Source organism: Idiotropiscis lumnitzeri, chromosome 13, assembly GCF_059441095.1.
Source record: "Idiotropiscis lumnitzeri isolate Australia: NSW breed Sydney's pygmy pipehorse chromosome 13, RoL_Ilum_1.0, whole genome shotgun sequence".
In the NCBI taxonomy this organism is placed as follows: domain Eukaryota; kingdom Metazoa; phylum Chordata; class Actinopteri; order Syngnathiformes; family Syngnathidae; genus Idiotropiscis; species Idiotropiscis lumnitzeri.
In genome coordinates, this window is record NC_142403.1 from 5,644,545 (window position 1) to 5,665,677 (window position 21,133).

The 21,133-nt window shown below is 41.2% G+C and overlaps 1 protein-coding gene across 1 annotated transcript in view; it reads right to left on the reverse strand.

Moving 5' to 3' along the window:
* adamts10 (ADAM metallopeptidase with thrombospondin type 1 motif, 10) overlaps positions 1-21,133 on the reverse strand; it is a 39,147-nt gene that overhangs the window by 13,248 nt on the left and 4,766 nt on the right. Inside the window, exons 2-17 of the mRNA XM_088312365.1 lie at positions 18,989-19,364; positions 13,608-13,750; positions 13,310-13,519; positions 11,193-11,361; positions 10,682-10,884; positions 9,167-9,250; positions 6,911-7,056; positions 5,455-5,498; positions 5,161-5,266; positions 4,393-4,539; positions 4,026-4,167; positions 3,271-3,378; positions 2,977-3,122; positions 2,582-2,645; positions 2,403-2,505; positions 714-847 (exon numbers count right to left, since the gene is read on the reverse strand). Of these exons, the coding sequence (XP_088168491.1) occupies positions 714-847; positions 2,403-2,505; positions 2,582-2,645; positions 2,977-3,122; positions 3,271-3,378; positions 4,026-4,167; positions 4,393-4,539; positions 5,161-5,266; positions 5,455-5,498; positions 6,911-7,056; positions 9,167-9,250; positions 10,682-10,884; positions 11,193-11,361; positions 13,310-13,519; positions 13,608-13,750; positions 18,989-19,091 (2,052 nt within the window). The 5' untranslated portion in view covers positions 19,092-19,364. The remainder of the gene's footprint in view (positions 1-713; positions 848-2,402; positions 2,506-2,581; positions 2,646-2,976; positions 3,123-3,270; positions 3,379-4,025; positions 4,168-4,392; positions 4,540-5,160; positions 5,267-5,454; positions 5,499-6,910; positions 7,057-9,166; positions 9,251-10,681; positions 10,885-11,192; positions 11,362-13,309; positions 13,520-13,607; positions 13,751-18,988; positions 19,365-21,133) is intronic.

Sequence of the window (21,133 nt, forward strand, 5' to 3'; positions counted from 1 at the left end):
TACAGAGATCGCGGCCGGGGTACTCTGCAACTTCTTATCCATTACACTGTGTCTTAAGCTTCCATGCTAACAAGCTATTTTTACATTTTTAAAAAAAATATTATTTCCCATCCTTTTGCTGAGAATAATCACTTTGTAGTGTTTTCAGTATACAGTATGTTATGTGAAGAATGTGTGTATGGAACCGATTACAAGGAATGCAATTTCATAAAACAACAGTTTCTATTGGTTAGTATGACATCCACTTACTGTACATAATCCAGGAAATGAAATGGAATTTAATTGTTAACACCTTTATCTTGCTCTCCTGCTTATTGTTTTTACGGCGTCATCAAAATGACTGTTGTTCAGGTCAGTGAAGCACAATAGAGTACAGTACAGTGCAAGCACAATATTGCACATCTAAAAGAGAGTAAGAACAGTGGAAAAAAAGAGACATGAAAGTCACCAGACTATTAGTCTGATCCTTTAAATAAAAATGAGCTCAATATTTTGCTTTAATTTCATTCTTAATGAAATCAAAAATAACAATAAGCCACTAATAAAAGAAAACCCGAGTTTCCTGCCTCGGTTATTTTTTAAAATGAAGCAGCTGTTGTTTCAGATCATCAGTTGTGGCAGCTTTCCAACATGCAAAAACTGTAAGAGTGGATTCTTGAAATGTACGCCGTCCAAGCATATCTAGTCACTGTCAATCTTAAACTTCAACTCACCTTACACTCGCCATTTACACACACATCCAGAGAGTCATCTCTGCATGGTGTGCCGTCTACCACTGCTGGTGCGCGTTCTGTGTAGAAGTTGTATCCCTCCGCCTGGCAGTTCAGAGAGCATGTTTTCACCCCACCTACACACAACACGCACATTTGAAGTTCATTCACAAGGACTTCAAACAACTAGAGATACGCAATTGTGATTTCTTCAAAATTATCTACGAGATAAACAATAAAATCAAGTTGGCTTGAATTCTCTTTTGTTGTCAATGCCAATTCTGTAGCTGCAACCCAGGTGTGCAAAATATTTGTCATAATCCTGTTCATTTGTTCTTGATGATTTGCACGTTGTTGCTCATGCCCAAATGCCAACAACACAGAATTTATATGCATAATTACAATGACGGTATTTGACACAAGGAGAATAAAATCCCTTTTGCAATCAGTATTTGCTTATGTGAGTAAAAATCAGTGGAGAATACATAGTCATGTTTTAAGCAAAATATTATTGAAGTTGGTAAAGTCACTCTTCACCCGCTCAACTTATTCATACAGTACTTTTGATGCAATGACAACTTTGCACAAACTATTTAAAAAGTGCTTTCCAGCAGACTGGTGAAGTGGATTTTTTCATTGATGCTGCTCTGCAGCAGTTCCTCTGAGGGGCTGTTGACATCCGTCTAAGCTTGGTTTGTTTGTGCTGGCAGTGTTGAAGGAGGTAAAGTATGTACTGGCAGGGTTAAAAAATTATAGCGGTCAAAGCGTGGAAAACTGCAATTCCCATAGTGCCTAGCTTTGGCAGGGCAATCACTGCTTGCAGCTGTGAGTGCATTACAACTTGCAGGCTTGTCCCATGGTGTATGGGGGTTAAGTGTGAAGGATAATCGTTCTTAAATAGAGCTTTCACTGCGACGGCCTTATTTAATGAGCTGTCCTTGGCTGTCTGGACTGAGGGGTGACGGCTGTTTCTGTGCTGAGAGCGAGTGATTGCATAATCGTGAACTAAACACGGTGCGACAAAGAGAGCGGTTCAGCTAGAGGAGCAAGGAAGAAAACGAGTAAGAGAAATGTGATCCTGAGGAGTGAGCCAGGCCTGACAATGACGGTGCAGTGCGATCTGACCTGAACACACTGATCCTATTTGAACAGCTGCAACAGATTTGCATTGTAGGATCAGCTGTCTGAAGTTGCAATTGGCTTGCCACTTATCTCTGTGAGTCATTATGCTAGTGGAGGCCAAGATTAAAGGCACTTTTGTAGCTAAAATGATTTAACTGTCACATCCAGTGCAGAAGAGCAACACATTGTGGGTTACAGGGGTCTCCGAACGCTGCAGCATCTGCAGGTACTCTCTTATTTGGTTTTGAATAGCAGATGTGCATGTTCACACCCCCAAACGCACATGAAAAATCCTCCTGAGTATCACTTTGCCATTTTTAATGCATTTTCAGAAGTCAATACTTATGTAGCTTGGTAGGTGTTAAAATTGAGAATTTAATGACACATGAAATTAAATGACAAAAATGTGCCAGACGAGTCCTAACATATATGTTTAATCTTAATGTGTAACTCTTTGGCCACGGCAAATTAGTACTGTAGAAATAATTTTATGGAATTTGATTCAGTTGGCTTATTTATTGACTAAATAGCTGATTTACTATTGTTCACACATCAAACATACTCACTCACCTCCTCTGTATGGCTTCCATGTGTAGAATTTCCCTCTGAAAGTAACACTATCGAAGTTAGAACACTGCATCTCTCGAAAGTCCCGTGAGCCGACAGGGCAGTCCTTTTCGAGACAAACAAAGTTTAAGTTTTGGATCCTACATGATGAGCAAATGAGTGATGATGACAACGGGACTCACGTCAATATTACAGGACCTGTAGCGTTTTCTCTCCCCCAAACAGTACTTCCCACCAATGGTTGGCCTTCAATCAGACACAGACAAGCTGGCCAGTCAGACACATATGAGTGCAATTTAACACTTCAAACTTCAACACAGCGGTGGTTTCAGAACTGTATTCTGACTGTTTTCATAAGAGGATTATCAATCTCACAGTTATAAAAGACTTTGGCCACATCTCTGGCGACAGACCATTATATGGCTGAATTATGCCGAATTACAACCTATGACACTCGTACAACTTGGGTAGATGGGCAAAAATAGAAGCAGAATCTATTTATTATTATAAATTATATAGGCTTACTATAGGTATAATTGAAGACTCAATTGATAGTTATGATAAAGCCGATGTGTACCTCGGGCTGTCGCAATATCGCATAGAGGACGACACGCCACCTCCACAGGTCCTGCTGCACTCTTCCCAAGGCGACCATAGTCCCCAGCCCCCATCCACACCCTCTGGACGTGTCCCATAGGCCACACAGATCCTCTTGTAGCACCACTGAAAGACATAATACGCATTTGTGCAAAAGGCTCATATTCACAGGAAGGAGGAAATGGGTTCAAAATATCAAGGATGTAAAATTGAGCCAAGTGACTTCTATGTGATATTTTGGTTGTCTTTCATTGGATGCTTATATATTATTTACCCCTTTCTCAATGGTGTTGGTCTGACAGATGGTTCCCTCTGCAGCAGGAATACTACTGGTGATGCATCGGTTGCTCTTGCTCATGCACCATAGCTCACTGCAGACCTCCTGTGTGTGCGTGTGTGAGTAAGAAAAGACACACAGTCAAGGAATTGTAACGTTACTAGACAAAAATATTTCCAGTGCTATACAATCCGGCACGGTGATTGATTGGTTAAGATGTGCATGGTTCGATTCTGACTCTGGCCTTTCTGTGTGGAGTTTGTCTCTGCGTGCCCTGCGATTGGCTGGCAAACAGTTCAGGGTGTACCCTGCCAACTACCCGAAGACAGCTGGGATAGGCTCCAGCACGCCGCGACCCTCGTGAGGAGAAGCGGAATAGATAATGAATGGATGGATGTTACATAGTCTTCTTATTAAGTCTAATCGTACTGAGTGACCAGGATCCTAAAGACCAGGGGTCTTCAATCCTGTGCCTTGGGCGCACTGTCCTGCCTGTTTTCCATCTCTCCCTGCTGGTTCAAATGATCAGGATCGTTATCCAGCTTCTGCAGACTTTACTGATTATATGATCATTTGATTTGGATTGAAGACACTTTCTGAAGAACAATTGTAGTCAAACTCCAAAGTCGAGGGCAGATTTACTCGACCCTTTAAATTTTACATTAGCCAGCACGAATCGGCCACTTTACTTGTAAAACTGAAATGTGGGGCTGCAACAGAAACAGGAAAAAAATGCTGACAAGAATACTCACTGCATATTTACATTGTCGGGATCTGACTCCATACTGGAAGCGGCACTGTTCGTCTGCGTCGTAGGCTTGACCCGGAGCTGTGGTGGGGTAAACAAACTCCTGCTTTGGGGGCACGTTGTTCAGACAGGATCCCATACCTGAGCTGCAAGAGACCAAAAACACACAATTATGTGAGTATTTCAAACAGTAAAATTGAATATTTCTGGCAAAATGCTTTCACTGAGCCATCCTAATGAAGACGAATCATTGCTGATCTAAGCATACCACTGTAATAGGCGTAGTTTTCTGACCATAAAATGCTTAGGAGACATGTCGTGATTGTATCCACATTTTTGTGGTGTTGCTGATATCTAAGAGGCTGACTCACTCCAGAAAGCTGGTGATGTAATCCCTGCTGCAGGCCGACCAGATGAACGGGTTTGTCTTCATGGTGATGTGGTCGGCCATCAGCTTGGCCGTCTCCTGGGTACGGGGCCCACACGAATTACCAATACCGTCATGGTTCATTCCAAACCTTAAGTTTTTGAAAAAAGCAATGATAGATAATAATAGTTCCCTATTTTATATGTACAGTCATAGCCTTTAGTAATGACCTCTTTTGACATTTACATTTGAAGATTGTAAATTAACTGTTTGCAGATTCAGCGACCAATCCAAGGATACTTAACGCTTTCACTGCCAACCCAGGTAAAATGAATGTATTTTTTGACGTCTATACCCGTCAATGGCAGGAATAAAGAGTGATTAAGAGCCATGGTTCAAAATGCAGTACAATGTTCGGGTTGCTTCGGAAAAGACTAAATGGGTATTTGATGATGATATTTATGTCATTGCAAATTGTATCTGTCAAGCTTGGAAAGGAAGACGAGACCTTTTTTGACATGTTTGTAGTACTTTGATCCTGGTGCAGTCATTTCGTTTGGTGTCTTTTAAGCAAATGTGGGCTCGGTGCACTATTATATGCATGACTATATGTATTATATTCATTCATATAGAACTGGTCGCATGTCAATCACAAACATTTTAAACACAAAAAATACAAAACCACTCAACCCAAATCAGCTATATTTGTCTTTTAGTTCCATTCTGTCTTTTATTTTTTCTATGTTAGTATGCATGTGTGCCTTTTACTCACGTATGTCCAATTTCATGGGCAATAGTGAAAGCCGTTCCAAGGCCAATGTCTTCGTTGATGCTGCAGCTCCTCTCCGGCTCACACATTCCTCCAACGGGAGCAAGACCTGCACAACGCAGACACACATTCAAATAGACACTCCTTGGCGAATGATCGCGATAAGTAACAAAACAACAGATCAGGCCAACGATTGTCCAAGTTATGCAACTGAGAGAGTTGAGACACGGAAATATGTTTCAATTTAAGGCAGAAATATGACAACAGTCCACGTTTTAAAACATATCCTGTTGTTACCTAAAGTTTCACAGGGCTTGTTTTTTTGGATGCAGATGTCATATCTGGGGACAGTAAAGACACAAACCAGGCTGTTAAATGTTTCATACAATAAAGTGTATGCACAAAAGTACACAGTTGTACATTGCAAACAATATCACACTTTTGACATAGAGTAAACAACTAGACATATAGAATGTGACTGTATTTAAAGAACAATAGAAAGAAACTTGGAGCCTCATCTTGATTAATAACACACATTGCAGGAAACCAATTTGACTTCTAATATCCTGCAACATGAAATGTCCTGCATTCTATTCGAAAAGAATAGGAAAATATTTGTGCAAGCAGTGGTTGTGTTGTTTTGTGCAGCACATTCCAGAGGCAATAGCATCAGGTTTTTATCGGTTTAACATGCCATTGTCTTGTGTTTTACTCCAGCAGTAACAATGACCGAAAAAACTGTGAAAGCAATAAACAAGAAATTCACACGTGAACAAATTTGATTTACTTATAATCTTTAGTTTTCCTTTCCCCTTTTCCTGGTCTGTTTAAAAATACCGCATTTTCCTAGGTAAAAATGCTTCAGCCCGGTCACCCGGGAAGATTTTCCACATGACCTTGTGGCCACACAACAAGCAATCTGAGGGAGATTGAGCAACGTGAACCAAGTCATTCCCGAAATGCTTTTCAATGTCTCAATATCGATGATGACGTTGTGCGGCCAAGCGGGGATTGGCCAGTGTACGTGGCTCTGCGGCTTAAAACTCGGAAATGCATTTGTGGCGCAAGTGGAAGAAGGTTGGCGAAGGCAACCTTCACGAAATGTGCCAAACACAACTCAATTCTGGCCGGCTGATTTCTAACTGAGCCAACACAATAACGCGAGGTGGCCACAAGACACACATATTGGTATCTAACCAATCAGAAGAAAGCTGTTTTCCATCGCAAATCAAGATGAACCTAGACCCAGTAGGCGCAAAACTTCGTTGCAATTTGAATATTTTTTAATATGAACGAGAAAACCATTCAAAATCACAGTTATTTCTGACCAATGAAAATAGCTTGGAAAAGGGCATGTTGCTCATTTCTAACCCAAATTATCTTGAAAACCAATAAAAACATACTGAAGATCATAAAAATAAATAAATAATAAAATAAAAAAACATACATTTCTAATGACGTTCCACTATTTCTATATTTCAGCAAATAACATTTTTCTACAGGCCTAATAAATGAAAAGAATACATCTGTTTTTTGATTCCTTCCATCCTCATATAAGTTATTGCCCGTTATGCTGAGGCAAGCAGAGCAGACGCAGCTGTTGTCATAAGAGAAAGGACAAGACAGAGTCAGATTCTCTCAGGTAGGTCATCTTTAAAGAAACACTTGTTTGGAAACACATAAACATTTTCTTAAACATCCAGAGCCATTCTCTTCCTTGTGAGATTAAGACATAAAAACTGGTATTCCTGACCTGGTGATGAGTACCGCAGTGTCATGGTGAGCGATGCCATTGTCAGGAATAGCGTTCCCATAACTGCTCCGGTGCTGGATAGATTTCTGCCATTTGCAGAAGCTGTCTAAAGATTTGCCTGCATGGTGATTAATCTCTAATGTGGGCTGATGATGGAGACAGAGAAAAGAGAGAGGAAATGTGAACTAGTGGGAAAATCCAACTTGAATTTCACTCACTTTTGAATTATACTCTACTTTATCATAGCTCGCACAACCTGTTTAACAGACATCAGAAATATAACAGAAACATGATTGCGTGTCATTTTCTACCGGTGACAGACTGAACGCTGGCTTCAAACATTCATTTTAATGTATTATCCTTTCCCAGGTCTGCCTAATCCTATTTCCATCAAGCAATATAGAAGTAAACCTTATGGATTTAGCACCTGCGTCAGCCTACTTAAATAGTGTGGCTATGACGTCACACGAGCGTGACACAGTGGTGGGCGGTCAAAGCTGACCGAGCAAAATCAAGAAATCATGATCATATTCATGAGTTTATTTAATTGATATAGAATTCAGCCAGCTTGTGTTGCTTGTTTTGCTGTGTGCGTCAACGGGATTTAAGAGTTGATAGACAGTTGCAATAGCCAATCAGATCACAAGTTGGTTCCGGTGCGCCTTCTCGCAGGCCTTATGGTGAAGGTGCGAACGCATTCTGTGATTCGATACTCACTTGTGACAGGGAGGCGCCATGTAGAAATCAACACCAGACGGTCTTTCCCGGCGATCGTTCGAAAATCTAAAATATATTCTTGCTTTTTTAACCCACGATGGCCGAAGGAGGGATAAGTGAGGATTTTATTGAAGATATATTTGCCAGGCCATTCTGAAGACGAACCTTTCAAAAAGTGAGCCGAGATGAGTGCGTCTGTATTTATTTCTAGCCGTGGCATCATAAATGATGGTGCTATGAGGGGGATTTATTCAATTTGGGCTAAGTAGAATTTCACTGAAGGTCTTCGTCTGACCTGCACGGCCAGCCACTGGTAACGCAGTATATCGCAACACAGAATTAATTAGTGAGGAAAGGAATGTTACACCGTAATGACAACTACGGACACCCAACATTTTGGGCTCTATTTGCGTAGAATGGTGCCCATGCACTCAGCGTAAAAACTGGCATAACCTCATTTTCATGCCAGCATAAATCAAGTCTCGCGTGTTTGGATCCATGTTGTGCCCATCTGGGCCTTTCAGCGCACATAAGTTGCCTCGCTCCCAACACATCCATCATTTGGTAGTCTGTGCTCGGTGTAATGGATTGGTGTGTAGAGGCCTTTGAAAATATGAGTGAGACTCCTCTTTGGCTTAACTTACGGCTAGTAAGAAATTCCTTAATGGCACACTTGACTCCAAATGCTTAATGTCTGGCTGTCTTGGAAAAAACTCACGAGGTTTTGGAAGTATGTTGGAGAATTTGGACATCGTATTGGCAACTGATGCAACTGCATCAGTTGTTGTCGGGCTGTGTAGAGACAATCGGAGGCTTGTACAACGGTTAAGCATCTCAGTGTCATCACATTTGGCAGCAGAGGCTGCTGCTAGACCTCAACTTTCCATTTTACTGCTTTAAATCACTCTCTGCATCCAATCACACGCATGGGTGAATGATAAGTGATAGGGTCCGTTCTGGTTTAATGCAATTACATTGAGCAGAAGGAAAGGAGTATTCTGCTGGCCACAGCTGGCTACAACTTGTAACCCAGGAATGCATGTGGTGACATAAAAATGGAATTGTCTCATCCCGCAGTCCCTCTTTTCTGGGCACACTGCGCTCCTGATTTGTCTTTCCAAGGGCAGAGCACTTTTTCATACTTGGAAACTAGTCATAGAACCGTTGACCAAAACTGCTTTCAATATCCTCCCAACCTCAATCCAACAATCCTTGGAGCAAGGATAACGGCACTAATGAGTCTAACATTTATTTCCTCAAGCCAAGTGGTGAGTTATGGAGCTAATTTTTAGGCTGTAGGTAAAGAATAAATCATTATTCTTTCCCTTTTGGGACAGCTCTAGGAAACCTCAAAGCCACACAGTAATGACAGTTTAATACATCTTCATCCATGAAACCACAAGCAGGTCAACATTAGACTGCATTCTGCGGCACTGTCTCGTCACACACTGTTAATGGAAAGCTAATACATTTATTCATCCCTGGAAAAGGGCCACGAAGGCACAAGTTGAACGCGAAAAGAGAGGTGACTGTATGTACCTGGTCCTCCATCAGCAGAATGAGTCGCGTCACCACGATGTTGACTGCATTCCCCAGGCTAGAATCCTGGAACAGTTTGGCAACCTGACCTCCAGGGAAACAAGAAAAGACCAGTCTTAAAAAGCTGACATACTAGTTCAGTTCATCAAAATGGGGAAGAACTACGGATAAATGGTTATTGACGACCACAATCTCTCCTATTGAGTTTTTTGGATTTTTAAACACATTTTAATACATTAGTAAATAGGGATGTGATGATATCCATGCATCACAATGCGATCTTATCATGATATAAATCTTGCAATACGCTAAATATCACAATATTGTGGGAAGTTTGGCGATATTATTAAAAAAAACTCATGAGATTGTTAAAAAAAAAAAAAAGCTCATACTTGAAAAACAGCACAATATTGTGTTTTTGTGCATAACAGCAATGACAACGAATTCGGCTGGGACAGTCTTATTCCTTATTGACCCTTATTCCTATTCAGCGGCAATAGTAGATTGGCTATTTAGTTCGCAACACTGCGCTCAGCTGAAGTGGGCAAATATGACGACAACGATATCGTCGCAATTTTAAAATCGCAATATCGACTTTATTGCTACATCACTATAAGTAAATGAATGCACAGTAACACTGTAGCTGTTCTACAAAGACAAATTTCACCACCATTTCGACTACATTACTTACTGATATTTATCTGTTGACATCTCAACGACAGTAATAAACAAAGAAATAAACACTATGAATATGAAACTGGGACTTGTGTTTGTGAAGAGTGTGTGCGCAAATATCAATAGCTCCTAAATAAGACGACTATGCCTGTGAGCATTCCAAATTAAAGTGCCAACAGTGATGAAAAAAGCTGGTTGCCCAAGCTGCACGCTTGTCATTACAGGTATCAACTGCAACTTGGCATACTTTGCTCCATAGAACTACAACAGCTTGCTTTTCAACAATAGCTACTAAACAACCATTCATTAGGCGCATTCCAAATGTGTGTGTATTGGTATAAGTGAGGAGGTTGGTGATGAGTGATTCCAAATGGTACAAAATACAGTATACCGCCCATCCTTGGCAAGCCCAGTTTTAGCTTATACAGGGTGTCCCAAAAATGTATACACATTTTAAAGAATTGTTAGGTCGGTCTTTCTTATAATTTGTTTAATTTCCAACATGTAAAGGAATTTACAAACATCATTCTACTGTTTTGCCACCGCCTGTTCTCCAACTGATGTGCACGCTGGTCCAGGACACGAAGCAATGGAATAGCACACATCATGAAACAATTCCCATGGTATTTGCGTGCATTCATGCTCAATTGTTGCTCTCGGTTCAGTGACTGCAGCGGGTCTCCTTGCACAAGACTTTGACTTTGTGTGAGGTTTTGTGAACTTCACACTTATCTTTAATTCGAGTGATGTTAACTCGTGTTGGAAATTCTGCAAAGCAGCAGGTTAAAATTCCTCCACATTGTAACTGTTAACATGTATCTTGTGTGTAGTAAAACTTACAATATTCATGAGGGCCAGGATGTACTGTTCAATGTCCTTGCGGCCATGGTAGCCCACCATCATCTTGTCAGCCACCACCAGCGTCTCCACGTAGCGCTCCCAGCTCACCGAGCGCTTCAGTGGCAACTGGCCTCGACCCACATGATGAGGAGGCGTCTTCAGTGTCCGCTGCCACCATGACGAGCTCTTCACAGACTTCTCATCTAAGGAACAGGATCCACATGTCAATAATATACTGCAGACTGCATCGTCGCTCAACAAAGTCATAAGAATGATTTCTGAAAAACCAATTTCAAGAATAGTGGTTGGATAAAGGCTGAATTTGATGCTATTTTAACTTTTATTTGTCATAAACTGAATCATATATTTACTCAGCGACGCCCTGTAACACAGACTGGGTCACAAGTGGGAACTCAGACACCACCGCAGTCCACAATGCAGCTGGCCATGTGGTTTGAGTCTGGAACTCACTGCTACTTCTAAAACTAGCCAGAATGATTCCTATTCTTACCAATGACTCCACAAGATTGGCCCTTGTATTGATGGCGGAGAGATGAGCGCTTATAAACCACATGGGGGCGCCCCTCAGCCCGGTCCCCTCGCTCCGTTTTGGTTTGGTTAGCTGATGAGATAAGGGGTTCAATCAGGTACTCTTCTCCCCCAGCAACAATCACCCCCTGCTGCAGAGACAAAAACAACACAATCCAACAATCACATCAAAACGAACATGAAATTTTGAAATGCCGTGCCAGTCCATGAAAAACATTTGTATTTGAGAATCCTTATTTCGATGGTTTAATGCAAGTCAGCACACGATTGTGTCGTTAAGTGTCCAATCCAGTTTACAAGAAAAAAAAAAACGCATCAAGATAATTACACCATAGTAGATCTATTACTGTGTAGTCACAATAGCCCTCACCGATACACTCTAATCAGGCTATTTGTAGAAAAGCACATACAGTATGAATGGGACACATGCAACACATTCAGACAAACCCATGTGAAAGCATGCATGAGAAGAGCGAGATGAACCCATCACACACAGGGCGACAACACTTTTGATTCTGTTTAGAAGTGCCCGCCTCAATTCAGAGACAGCATCGCCGTTCCATCCACTGCGGCAGCTATCAAAGAGTATCTAATCCCATAATAAAGTTAGTGATGCTCCCATGGACATACCACCCGCTCGCTGGATGAATGTGTTCATGCTGGCCTGCCCAACAGTAATTAAGTGTGCGCTTTATTAACGCTTTGTGACCACATCTAATCCTCAGCTGCGCATGCAAGTGTTATTGCGGGGCCTGCTGTGTGTGGTGAGAGGATACACAGCTACACTGAGATATGACTGTAGGAAAATGCACTCGGACAAATAAAATGATCAGCGTCAAATTTCAAAATGGAAGTCAATGCCAACCCTCTGTTGTGCTGTCCGGAGGTGACTTCATCACAGTATGAGGCAGCACAGATGGAAATAATAGTTTACAAAAGGATAAACAAACCTACCGCTGCTTTGGAAGGTTGTTTAAATGTTCAGTGTTAATAACAGGTCTTCAGTACATATTTAAGTCTTTTGAGAGTTGTTTTGTTGACTACTGTAACTTTAATTAAAGGGGAAGTCAACCTTTACTAGTCTAAACTTGGCATTCTGATTAATATTGTGTTTGTGGAATATCACTTAAGCAGCAAAATCCACCCGTTTTTAGCCACTTTCTGTTGACTGAAAATGACATCACAATTGCTCAAGTCTCAGGTAACGATCAATCACGGCGCACCTGTTTTCTGAAGCTGAGCCATGATTGGCCGTTATTGGAGCCCTGAACAACTGACAAAACGGCTAAAACGCAGAACACAGAAATGAAACACAGAAATGAGATTTTACTGCTTGACTCATATTCTACAAATGCAAAAATTAATCAGAATGCCATGTTTTAAATCGTGGACCTGCATAGAACATATTTTCCGGATCACAATTTTCGGGGATGACTTCCCCTTTAATGATTTCCCACATTACCCAAACTGTCTTTGAACAACCTAAGAGATTCAGCAGTGTTTAGCAACGGGGTATGGTATATTGTGCAATTTTCAGAGCCTTTAGATGTGTCCTTGTTGTGGTTCAGGGTCGGGACAAAGTAAGAATGGTTTCTACTTTCTAGTGTGCCTGTAGTCGGCATACACTTAAAATCTGATCACAATACGCCATCCACTGGACTGTTTGTCAGCCGATCTCGGACGAGCAAATAGTGTAAATAATTTGTTAATCCATCGGTGCAATTTGCATGTTCCCCCTCTGCTTGCGTGGGTCTTCCACGCACTCCGGTTTCCTCCGACATTCAAAAGCATGCAGCATTCATTAGCGACTCAAAATGTTCCTTAGGTGTGAAAGTGAGTGTGGATAGTTGTGTGCCCTGCGCTTGTCTCGCCAAAAGTCATCTGGGGTAGGCCCCAGCTCACCATGACCCTCATCAGGATAAAGGACTTAGAAAATGGATCGTGAATTCAATTTCTATTATTTTATATGCTGAAAATTAATCTCAGATTCAAAGTCTAATATCTGTTTCAGTTTATGCATAAATGATTTGGATTTTTAATTTTCATCCTCACTTTGTCTCTTGGAAGTTGCACGCTTACCAAGCCGTTACAGTTGCTGAGAGCCACTTTGCTGGAATGCGGCTGGCCCTGGAGGTGTCCGACATAATGGCAGTTGGGCGAGTAAGGATGACTCCAGGCTAATCTGCCTCTTTTCCAGTACTCCACCCTAAACTGGCGGGATAACAGGCCTCCCTGCAGCGTCAGGTTCAGCAGGAAGTTGTTGCGTGACGTAGATAGCTGGTAGTAGAGCTGAGAGATAGACAAAAGTCAGGGCTGCACATGAAGCAACATTTGATAGCTATAATAATACGAGTTAAAAAAAAAAAAACAATTATACAGAAGTGTCAAGTGATGCTGTTTCTTCTGTACTGCGTCTTCTTCTGTGGTAATGAGAATCTTTTGTGTGCAGCATCTCTCCATTGGGTCCGACACGTACTGGAATTGCAATCTCATACTGGCCAAGACTAGACAGGAAGGTCGCTATGGAAGGAGGCAAAATGAGGACATAAAACTGAAATAACGTCAGGAAGAATTCAGATTTTGCACACATTACTTTGAAAATTGATGGTGAAGTGGTACATTTGCCTGATTTCAGTGCAGGCAGTTCCCACTCAGTGACAAGGCGAGCGTAAATGTTTGTCTGTCTTTATATTTACTACTCTGCGACTGGATGACAATAAACCCACAGTGTCCACCTTTTGGTCGAAGTCAGCTGAGATAGGCTCGAGCTTCTCAATAGCCTGGACAGTATAAGCGGAATATAAATTGGACGGAATGATATTTTAATATTATTTAGATGAGATTCAAGTGGTCAAAAACAATGCACGTTATACGTTTAAAATTATTGCTGACGCTCATTCACGCTTGCTGGCTCTTGGGGTCTGGTGGAAGAGATTTACAGTGTAAAAACATAAAGTAGCATTGATTGCATCCACACGGTTCAAGAATTTCTCCTTAAAAGAGAAGTATTTCCTATTCTCATGAACAATCAGACAGGTGCTATTATCCAAACACTTTTGGCAATAACTGGGAAGGTGTTTATTCGTAGTCATGACAGTTAATGAGACCTCACAAGAATAAACTCCACAAACTGTCTGTCACAAATAAGGCAACAATGAAACCCAGTCACGTGGCCTCTAAAACGTCTCAATTGAATTTCATTCAAATTAATTTGAAAAGATCCTCATGAGATGTAAGTAAAAAATAAAATGACTAAAAGGTAATAATTGTGCATGTGCAGCTTTTACAGTTGTTTGAAGTCACATAGCAATAAATATGCAACAGATGTTGCAGTGCAGTGCTGTTTCGGTATTTTAACAGAACAACACAACAGTGTCTTAACCACATTTAACCAATTAGAGGGAGACATTTACATGCATGGTTAGACAGTGATGACAGCTCTCATGTTCAAATATCGATTGGTTGCACATGATTCCACAGGCATGCAGAGGCACACCCCTTGACTTAATATTTAAAAGAAAAGAAAAGTGTGACAGGAACATCGGTTTTAAACACTTTCAATGATGTTTTCTGGAGAAGCATTTTTGCACAAGCCTTTTCTAACTAAGAAATCATTTTTATTTGCCGAAAAAAGATGTCCATCATCTGTACCACTTGTCCTCACTAGGGTCGCTGGAGCCTATCCCAGCTATCTTCGGGCAGTAGGCGGGCGACACCCTGAACTGGTTGACAGCCAATCGCAGGGCACACAGAGACGAACAACCATCCGCGATCAAACTCATACCTAGGGGCGATTTAGAGTGTTCAATCGATCTGCCATGCACGTTTTTGGAATGTGGGAGGAAACCGGAGTACCCAGAGGAAACCCACGCAGGCACGGGGAGAACATGCAAACTCCACACAGGATGGCCGGAGCCGGGAATCGAACCCACGCCCGATGCTGTCTCTCACTGTGAGGCCATCGTGCGAACCAGTCGTCCACCGTGCCGCCTCGAAAAAAGATGTGTATTATTTAATTGATTATACAGGGTGTTGTTTTTTTATTTTATTTTTTTAATTACATGTAATCTCATTTTTCAATCCTAAGATTTTTTTTATTTAATTTTAACAACATTACATTCTGTTTATGCGTGCACTATCCGCAGAGGATCAGAGGAAACTTTTGGATTTGACCCCACATGTGATCGCATCATCAAGATAAAACCTCAAAACACAAAGTACAGTTGTGTATCTATTTTGTTTGCCAAAAGCAAAATTAGAATGCTTTTTTTCACTGCAGTTTAATCTTTTCATACATCAAAACTCGTGAGAATAGAAATGTGTTTAAGTGCTAAATTTAGGCCATCTGATGAATGCTCCCAAACATCTATGAGCAGGGCATCACCCTGGTTTCTCTTATCAGCAGTGGAAGGAAATACTCTGAAAGGAAAATGGTCCTCCCTCTACGAGGGCCATGAGGTCAACAGCCACTCAGACCAAAAGCCTCTTTTCGAAACAATAGTCACCAGAGCTATAATCTACAGTGATACACTATCAACTCCAATAAATGTGGAGGGAGTTTTCAGCATATTAGATCCCTCTAACACACTTTCAAAGTACTGGAGCGCTTCATTTATGTTTGTAAAAGTATAGCCAATTAGTTTTTTTCTTTATTTTCAAGCAATTGTTATATTTGTGCATCTTATAGTCTGAAACAGTTTTAGCTGTCTCTATTCTTGTTGCAGCGATGTGAGAATGGTCCGCCTACTGTGCAGCTCAGTCAGTGTGTTTCCCTTTCAGAGTGGAGGGCAACTTGGTTACTTTGTGCTGATACAGCAAAGGTTTTAATCGGAGAAGCCAAATTGCGTCATTTTCTTATGCGAGTCAATGAAAAGCAGACCCCAATATTTGTGTATTTTGAACATTATGTACAATATGCTATGCAATATGTTCTTTGATTAAAGCTATCACGGATAAAAACGTCACTGGTACCGGCCTTTAACAGGCTTTTATTTTGTAATACTGATTTTCTTCAGCTGGAGAATTGCTCTAACTTTAAAATAGATCCTATTCATACAATACACTACATTTTGGAGTGGGAATGACATTGGTTCTGTTGTTCCAAAGCAACAAAAGAGCAATACAAATAAAGGTACCCAAAAAGCCCAGCACTTTAACTATCCGACAGAAATACACAGACAGTAACAAATTAAATCATAAACTGATCACCCAAAAACACAGAAAAGTCACTTTCAACAGCCTTTTCTTTTTGCCCATTATACATAATTTGCCACATGCTCAAACAGCGAACTTGACTTAATCTGTTATAACGTGTTTTAGGATTTGACAAAAATTACAGTAATACAGTTGCCAGGATGTTGCTTCCTGGCCCCGTCCCTCATGCTTCTCATGTTCTGTCAAGGCTTTCTAGAGATGAAATGTGGCTCCATAATTGGTGTCAGTGCAGGAGGCACACCTCAAAACATCCAAAAGAGCCCGTTGTTTACGTTGCACAGTGCGTTAACACGCATGCTTTTTCACACAAACACGTTCAACATTAAGCCTCATAAAAAGGTGAACCACAGTGAGCACTGTACAAAGTCGGTAAATTAATCGCGTGGCTTAGCATTAAAGCGTTTTAGGAGGCAAGTGTGGGATGGCAGTAATATATAAGCTTCCCACTCCATTATGGACCACCTCCAAGTTTTGATGCATGCTATTAAGTTCTGTTTTACTTTGGCTGACCAGGTTTCATATCCACACCGAGACTGACATGACAGTTTTTTTGGACATTTTAAAAATCTTGTAGAGCATCCACAGCAATCACGGATTGTCATGTTTGCCCATCTCACCACTAATGTTGTCTCCCATTCTATTTTGTCCACAGTGGCTGTCGTGGCTACGGCGAACGTTGTGTAAACACAGCCAAGTTGAAGTTAAAAACTTACTGTAGGTGAGCAAACACAAACACCTCTCTATTTATGTGTAAATTGAAATGAGCCTTTACCGTTAGTTACAGGTTTGAAAATTATTTCATTGTAGTCCCAGGATAAATACATTATTTAGTATTTAGTGTCTATGCTGAATCACTGATACTTCATATTAAACTAAAAAATACTAAATATGTGACCTCTAACAAAAACTTCCAGCAAAAGAAAACCTATAGCATGAAAAAGGTGGTTCCTTAAGAAGTAGAATGGCAGATGTTTAAGACAATTGGCTGTGAGGGGGTTAGATGTTATGTTTAGGAAATCTACAAGTACATCCTTGTTCTGGGTGACAAGACACATAGATTTGTTGTCTTTGGGGTATTTTGGTAATTCTAGACCAGGGGTGGGCAAACTTTTTGATTGGTGGGCCACAATTACTTCTAAAATGTGACCAGGAGCAGATGGATGGAGTGTTTTGTTAACCTCACCTCATCTGAGAAAAAAAATACATTTAATCTTAAATGAAAATGAACAAAAGCATTGCAACAAAATATCTGTGTTTGACACACTAGAGTATTTAGAAAATAAAACATTAACAAGGTTTAGTCATTAAATATTTTTCAAGTTTGGAGGGCCGGATTAAAACGTTTAACGGGCCGCATGTGGCCCCTGTGCCGTAGTTTGCCCACACCTGTTCTAGACTGAAGTATATGTGAGGTGGGCGGGCATAAGTCTGTGAAACGAATGTCAAATTTGTGAGGGGTGGGTTGTTGTCTGTAAATGCAGGGAAGGCAGGGGATTCAAGCTTCTAGATCTTTGGTGTGTATGAGCCATCAACCATTTAAGAAGCCCTCCATCAGAATGTCTAGTATTTTAGCAAGAGGAGTCAAAACAACAAAATAATTACACATGAAAGATGAAATATTTTGTTTGTTTATATAATATAAAGTGCACTGCAATTAGCTGGCAGCGATTACAGGCTGAAATTTTTTTGGGGGGGGAACCCATGCGTCACTGGAATCCTACAGGATTTCCACAGGAAGGGAATCAACTTTATCTTTAATCGCATGATTGGGACGTTGCAGGATGAAAACTTCATGTGATCTGATGGGAGCGGGATTATCCAGTATGGGGAAAAAAAACTTGGAAAGATGTGCCGCCATTTTTAATGTAGCTGACCTCCATAATGGGAGTGACAAGGGACTGGGAGTCATTGTGTCTGGGAGCAGGACAGCGGGAGGGAGTTATTTTCAGCCAACACATAACGAGGCAGGTTGTTTTTTTTTTTTTTGTTTTTTTTTTTTTTTGGTGGTTATGTTTTTTTAACCATGGGACAAGATTACTTTTTCTTCCGTAGAAATGGGATGGGAGTAACAATCCACTCCGGTGCCACCCTCTAGTGACCATTGATTTTGGGATGGGCTACAACACACCCGTGACCCTACTTAGAAAATAGAAAATGGATGGATGGAATTCTAATTCAATATTTTGACCTCTATAAACCTCAATTACATCAGATGCACAAAACATGATGACCTACAAAGCTACTGTAGATTCGAAAAATCATTCAGAATAATTGCAGATGTTGTATAAATGACAATATTAACTTTACAGTCAGTTTCCATTCCATGTTTAAGAGACGATTGCATAAGGAATATTTATTTGTTTGTTATAGATAGAATGTTTTGTCTACTTTTTATTTTTTTTCATGCAAGTTTTCTTTTTTTTAGCTTTGTTTTAATATGAATGGTCACAGGTACTGCAGGTGATTCTAGGGAGTGTAACCTCACTGCCCGAGTTCATGTTAGGGATTACAGATAGTAGCTAAATCGTAACCGTCTCCTCTCACCTTGTGACTGTGCAAACTCATCTCTGCGACCTCCTGCGACCTCTGCGGCAACCATAATGACAACGACAGTGCAGATCAGAGCAGTCCTCCATAGAGTTTCCATGGTTACTACAGAAGTAGCTATAGTAACAGAATTCAGTGCAGTGGTCCCCGGGCCTCGGTCCCAACATGTCTCCTGCCCTCTCTGGCGCCCCCTCGCCTAGCAGTGGGACAGCTCAACAGTCTGATTGGCCACGGCCTCAGGAAGTGTGGAGTCAGACATGGTAGTCTCTCTCAGCAAGTATTGATGGATCCAGGAAGAGGCCTCCAGACGTAAACAGACCCACGAGGAAACCAGTCCGGAGGCAAATGTAGGAACAAACTCCTCGTCGAAGCCCTGGAAAGGGAAAGTTTAACGACATGAGGGAAATTGGAGAAAGGGATGAAACAAGTCGAATGTTGGCTTTGTGAGAAATAAAGCTGTTCGTAAACCCAGACTGAAAGGGTGAGGGTCTTGAGCTCCGAGTATTGCGTGTCTCAAAGCTAATCAATCCTGGCTTTGGCAAAGGCCAAACACCTTATCTTTCACTCTGATGGTCAAAGACAACAGCAAGTTCAAACCTGAGGCCCCCTGGGCCTCACTCCTTAAGATGCCTGCCCACCGGAAAGAGTTCAAACACAAAGGAAGCATTGATGCTGTAAAAGCTGTGCTTAATGCCCAAACAGGGACTTAAGTGGGTATTATGTCAGAGATCTGGGGGGGGGAATGAGCCAATTTGAGAGGAGCAGCAGGTTGCCATCACCGCTATGCTGGCTGGCTACACTGTTGGTTGCATGGCTGAGTGAGTTGCGGGCTGAATGCTTGACTGTGCGGCTTCTAATTGGCTAACATTTAGGCAAGTCAACTGTTACTACAGTAGAAAAGATAAGAGTTACGACAACTGCAAGGCTGACTAGAATGACATTCAGAAGGGTGCATACCTCTGAGAAGTCTGAATTTTCAACAAAAGTGAACAAATATTTGTGGAGCACCAAGCGAGTTTGTTGATGTGTTGTCAGTTAGCAGGTTACTTGCTAGCACTCAGAAGATGATGTACATTACCAACAGACCGTTTAATTTGAAAAAATACATTTCTGAATATCAGAATCTATTTTTTTTAGTTCTTCCTTCACCGATATGCCATGCCTCAACACGCAACAAAGTTTCAGTTTCAATTACGTGGTCTAGCTAAAATCCTGTCAAAAAAATAAAAATAACTAAGCCACCGCACACCTACATTGAGCACCTCAACTCTACTGACGCAACCCTGTATCTGATTTTGAGGCTCCACGTCAGATATACTTTACTATTTTCTATTGAACCAAAAAAACATGTTGCAATTGTCACTGAAAAAGTGGATTGCTACAAAAGAGAAGAAACGGAGGCCCGAAAGGGGAGAGTTTGTATACTTTTTCATACTGAAAGGCCACACCATTCACTGACTGCACCCATCCATGCATGGCAGTTGACTCATGTTTCGGCCTTATCAGTTGGTGGGCGGCGGACCTTACAAACCAGCCAACAGATGGTGAACAAAACAATAATTCCTGTATAACTTGGGAACTACAAAAGCAAGGTCATAGCAGAGCATAATGTAATCCACCAGACAGCTTTGAGATAATCCGATGGCTTTCTAAAAGTAAATGTATGAAAGCACACGTACAAGAGTGTAAGATACAGTTTCAGCAATACCCAAACAGCCGACATCATACAGAGCAACTATGACTATCACTCAAATTTGCACTTGCGGTTAGGCGCCAAAATATCTTGCGCTGCACCATTATGGGCGGCTACTATGGGCTGTACGGGATGGTCTTCTGTGCTATAATAATGTAACGTATCCTCGCCTCCATGCCAGCAAATAAGCTACACTTCTAACAATTTACGCTATCAAAGGCGAGCGAGTAGCGAAGGCTACTCCAAACACACCAAGCAGCAAAGGAGAACACGCACCGATAGAGAAGCTAATGCTAATTACTAAACTAAGTCTTTATTTTTTTAGGTCGTGCTTCATTGAACTATTTTAATAAACTTGAAAAAGGACTGCGTCCCTCACACAACCTCTTTAGTGTCCTTACATTATCAGCGCAAGACATTTTTATGTTTAGGTGGTATGATGTAATTTT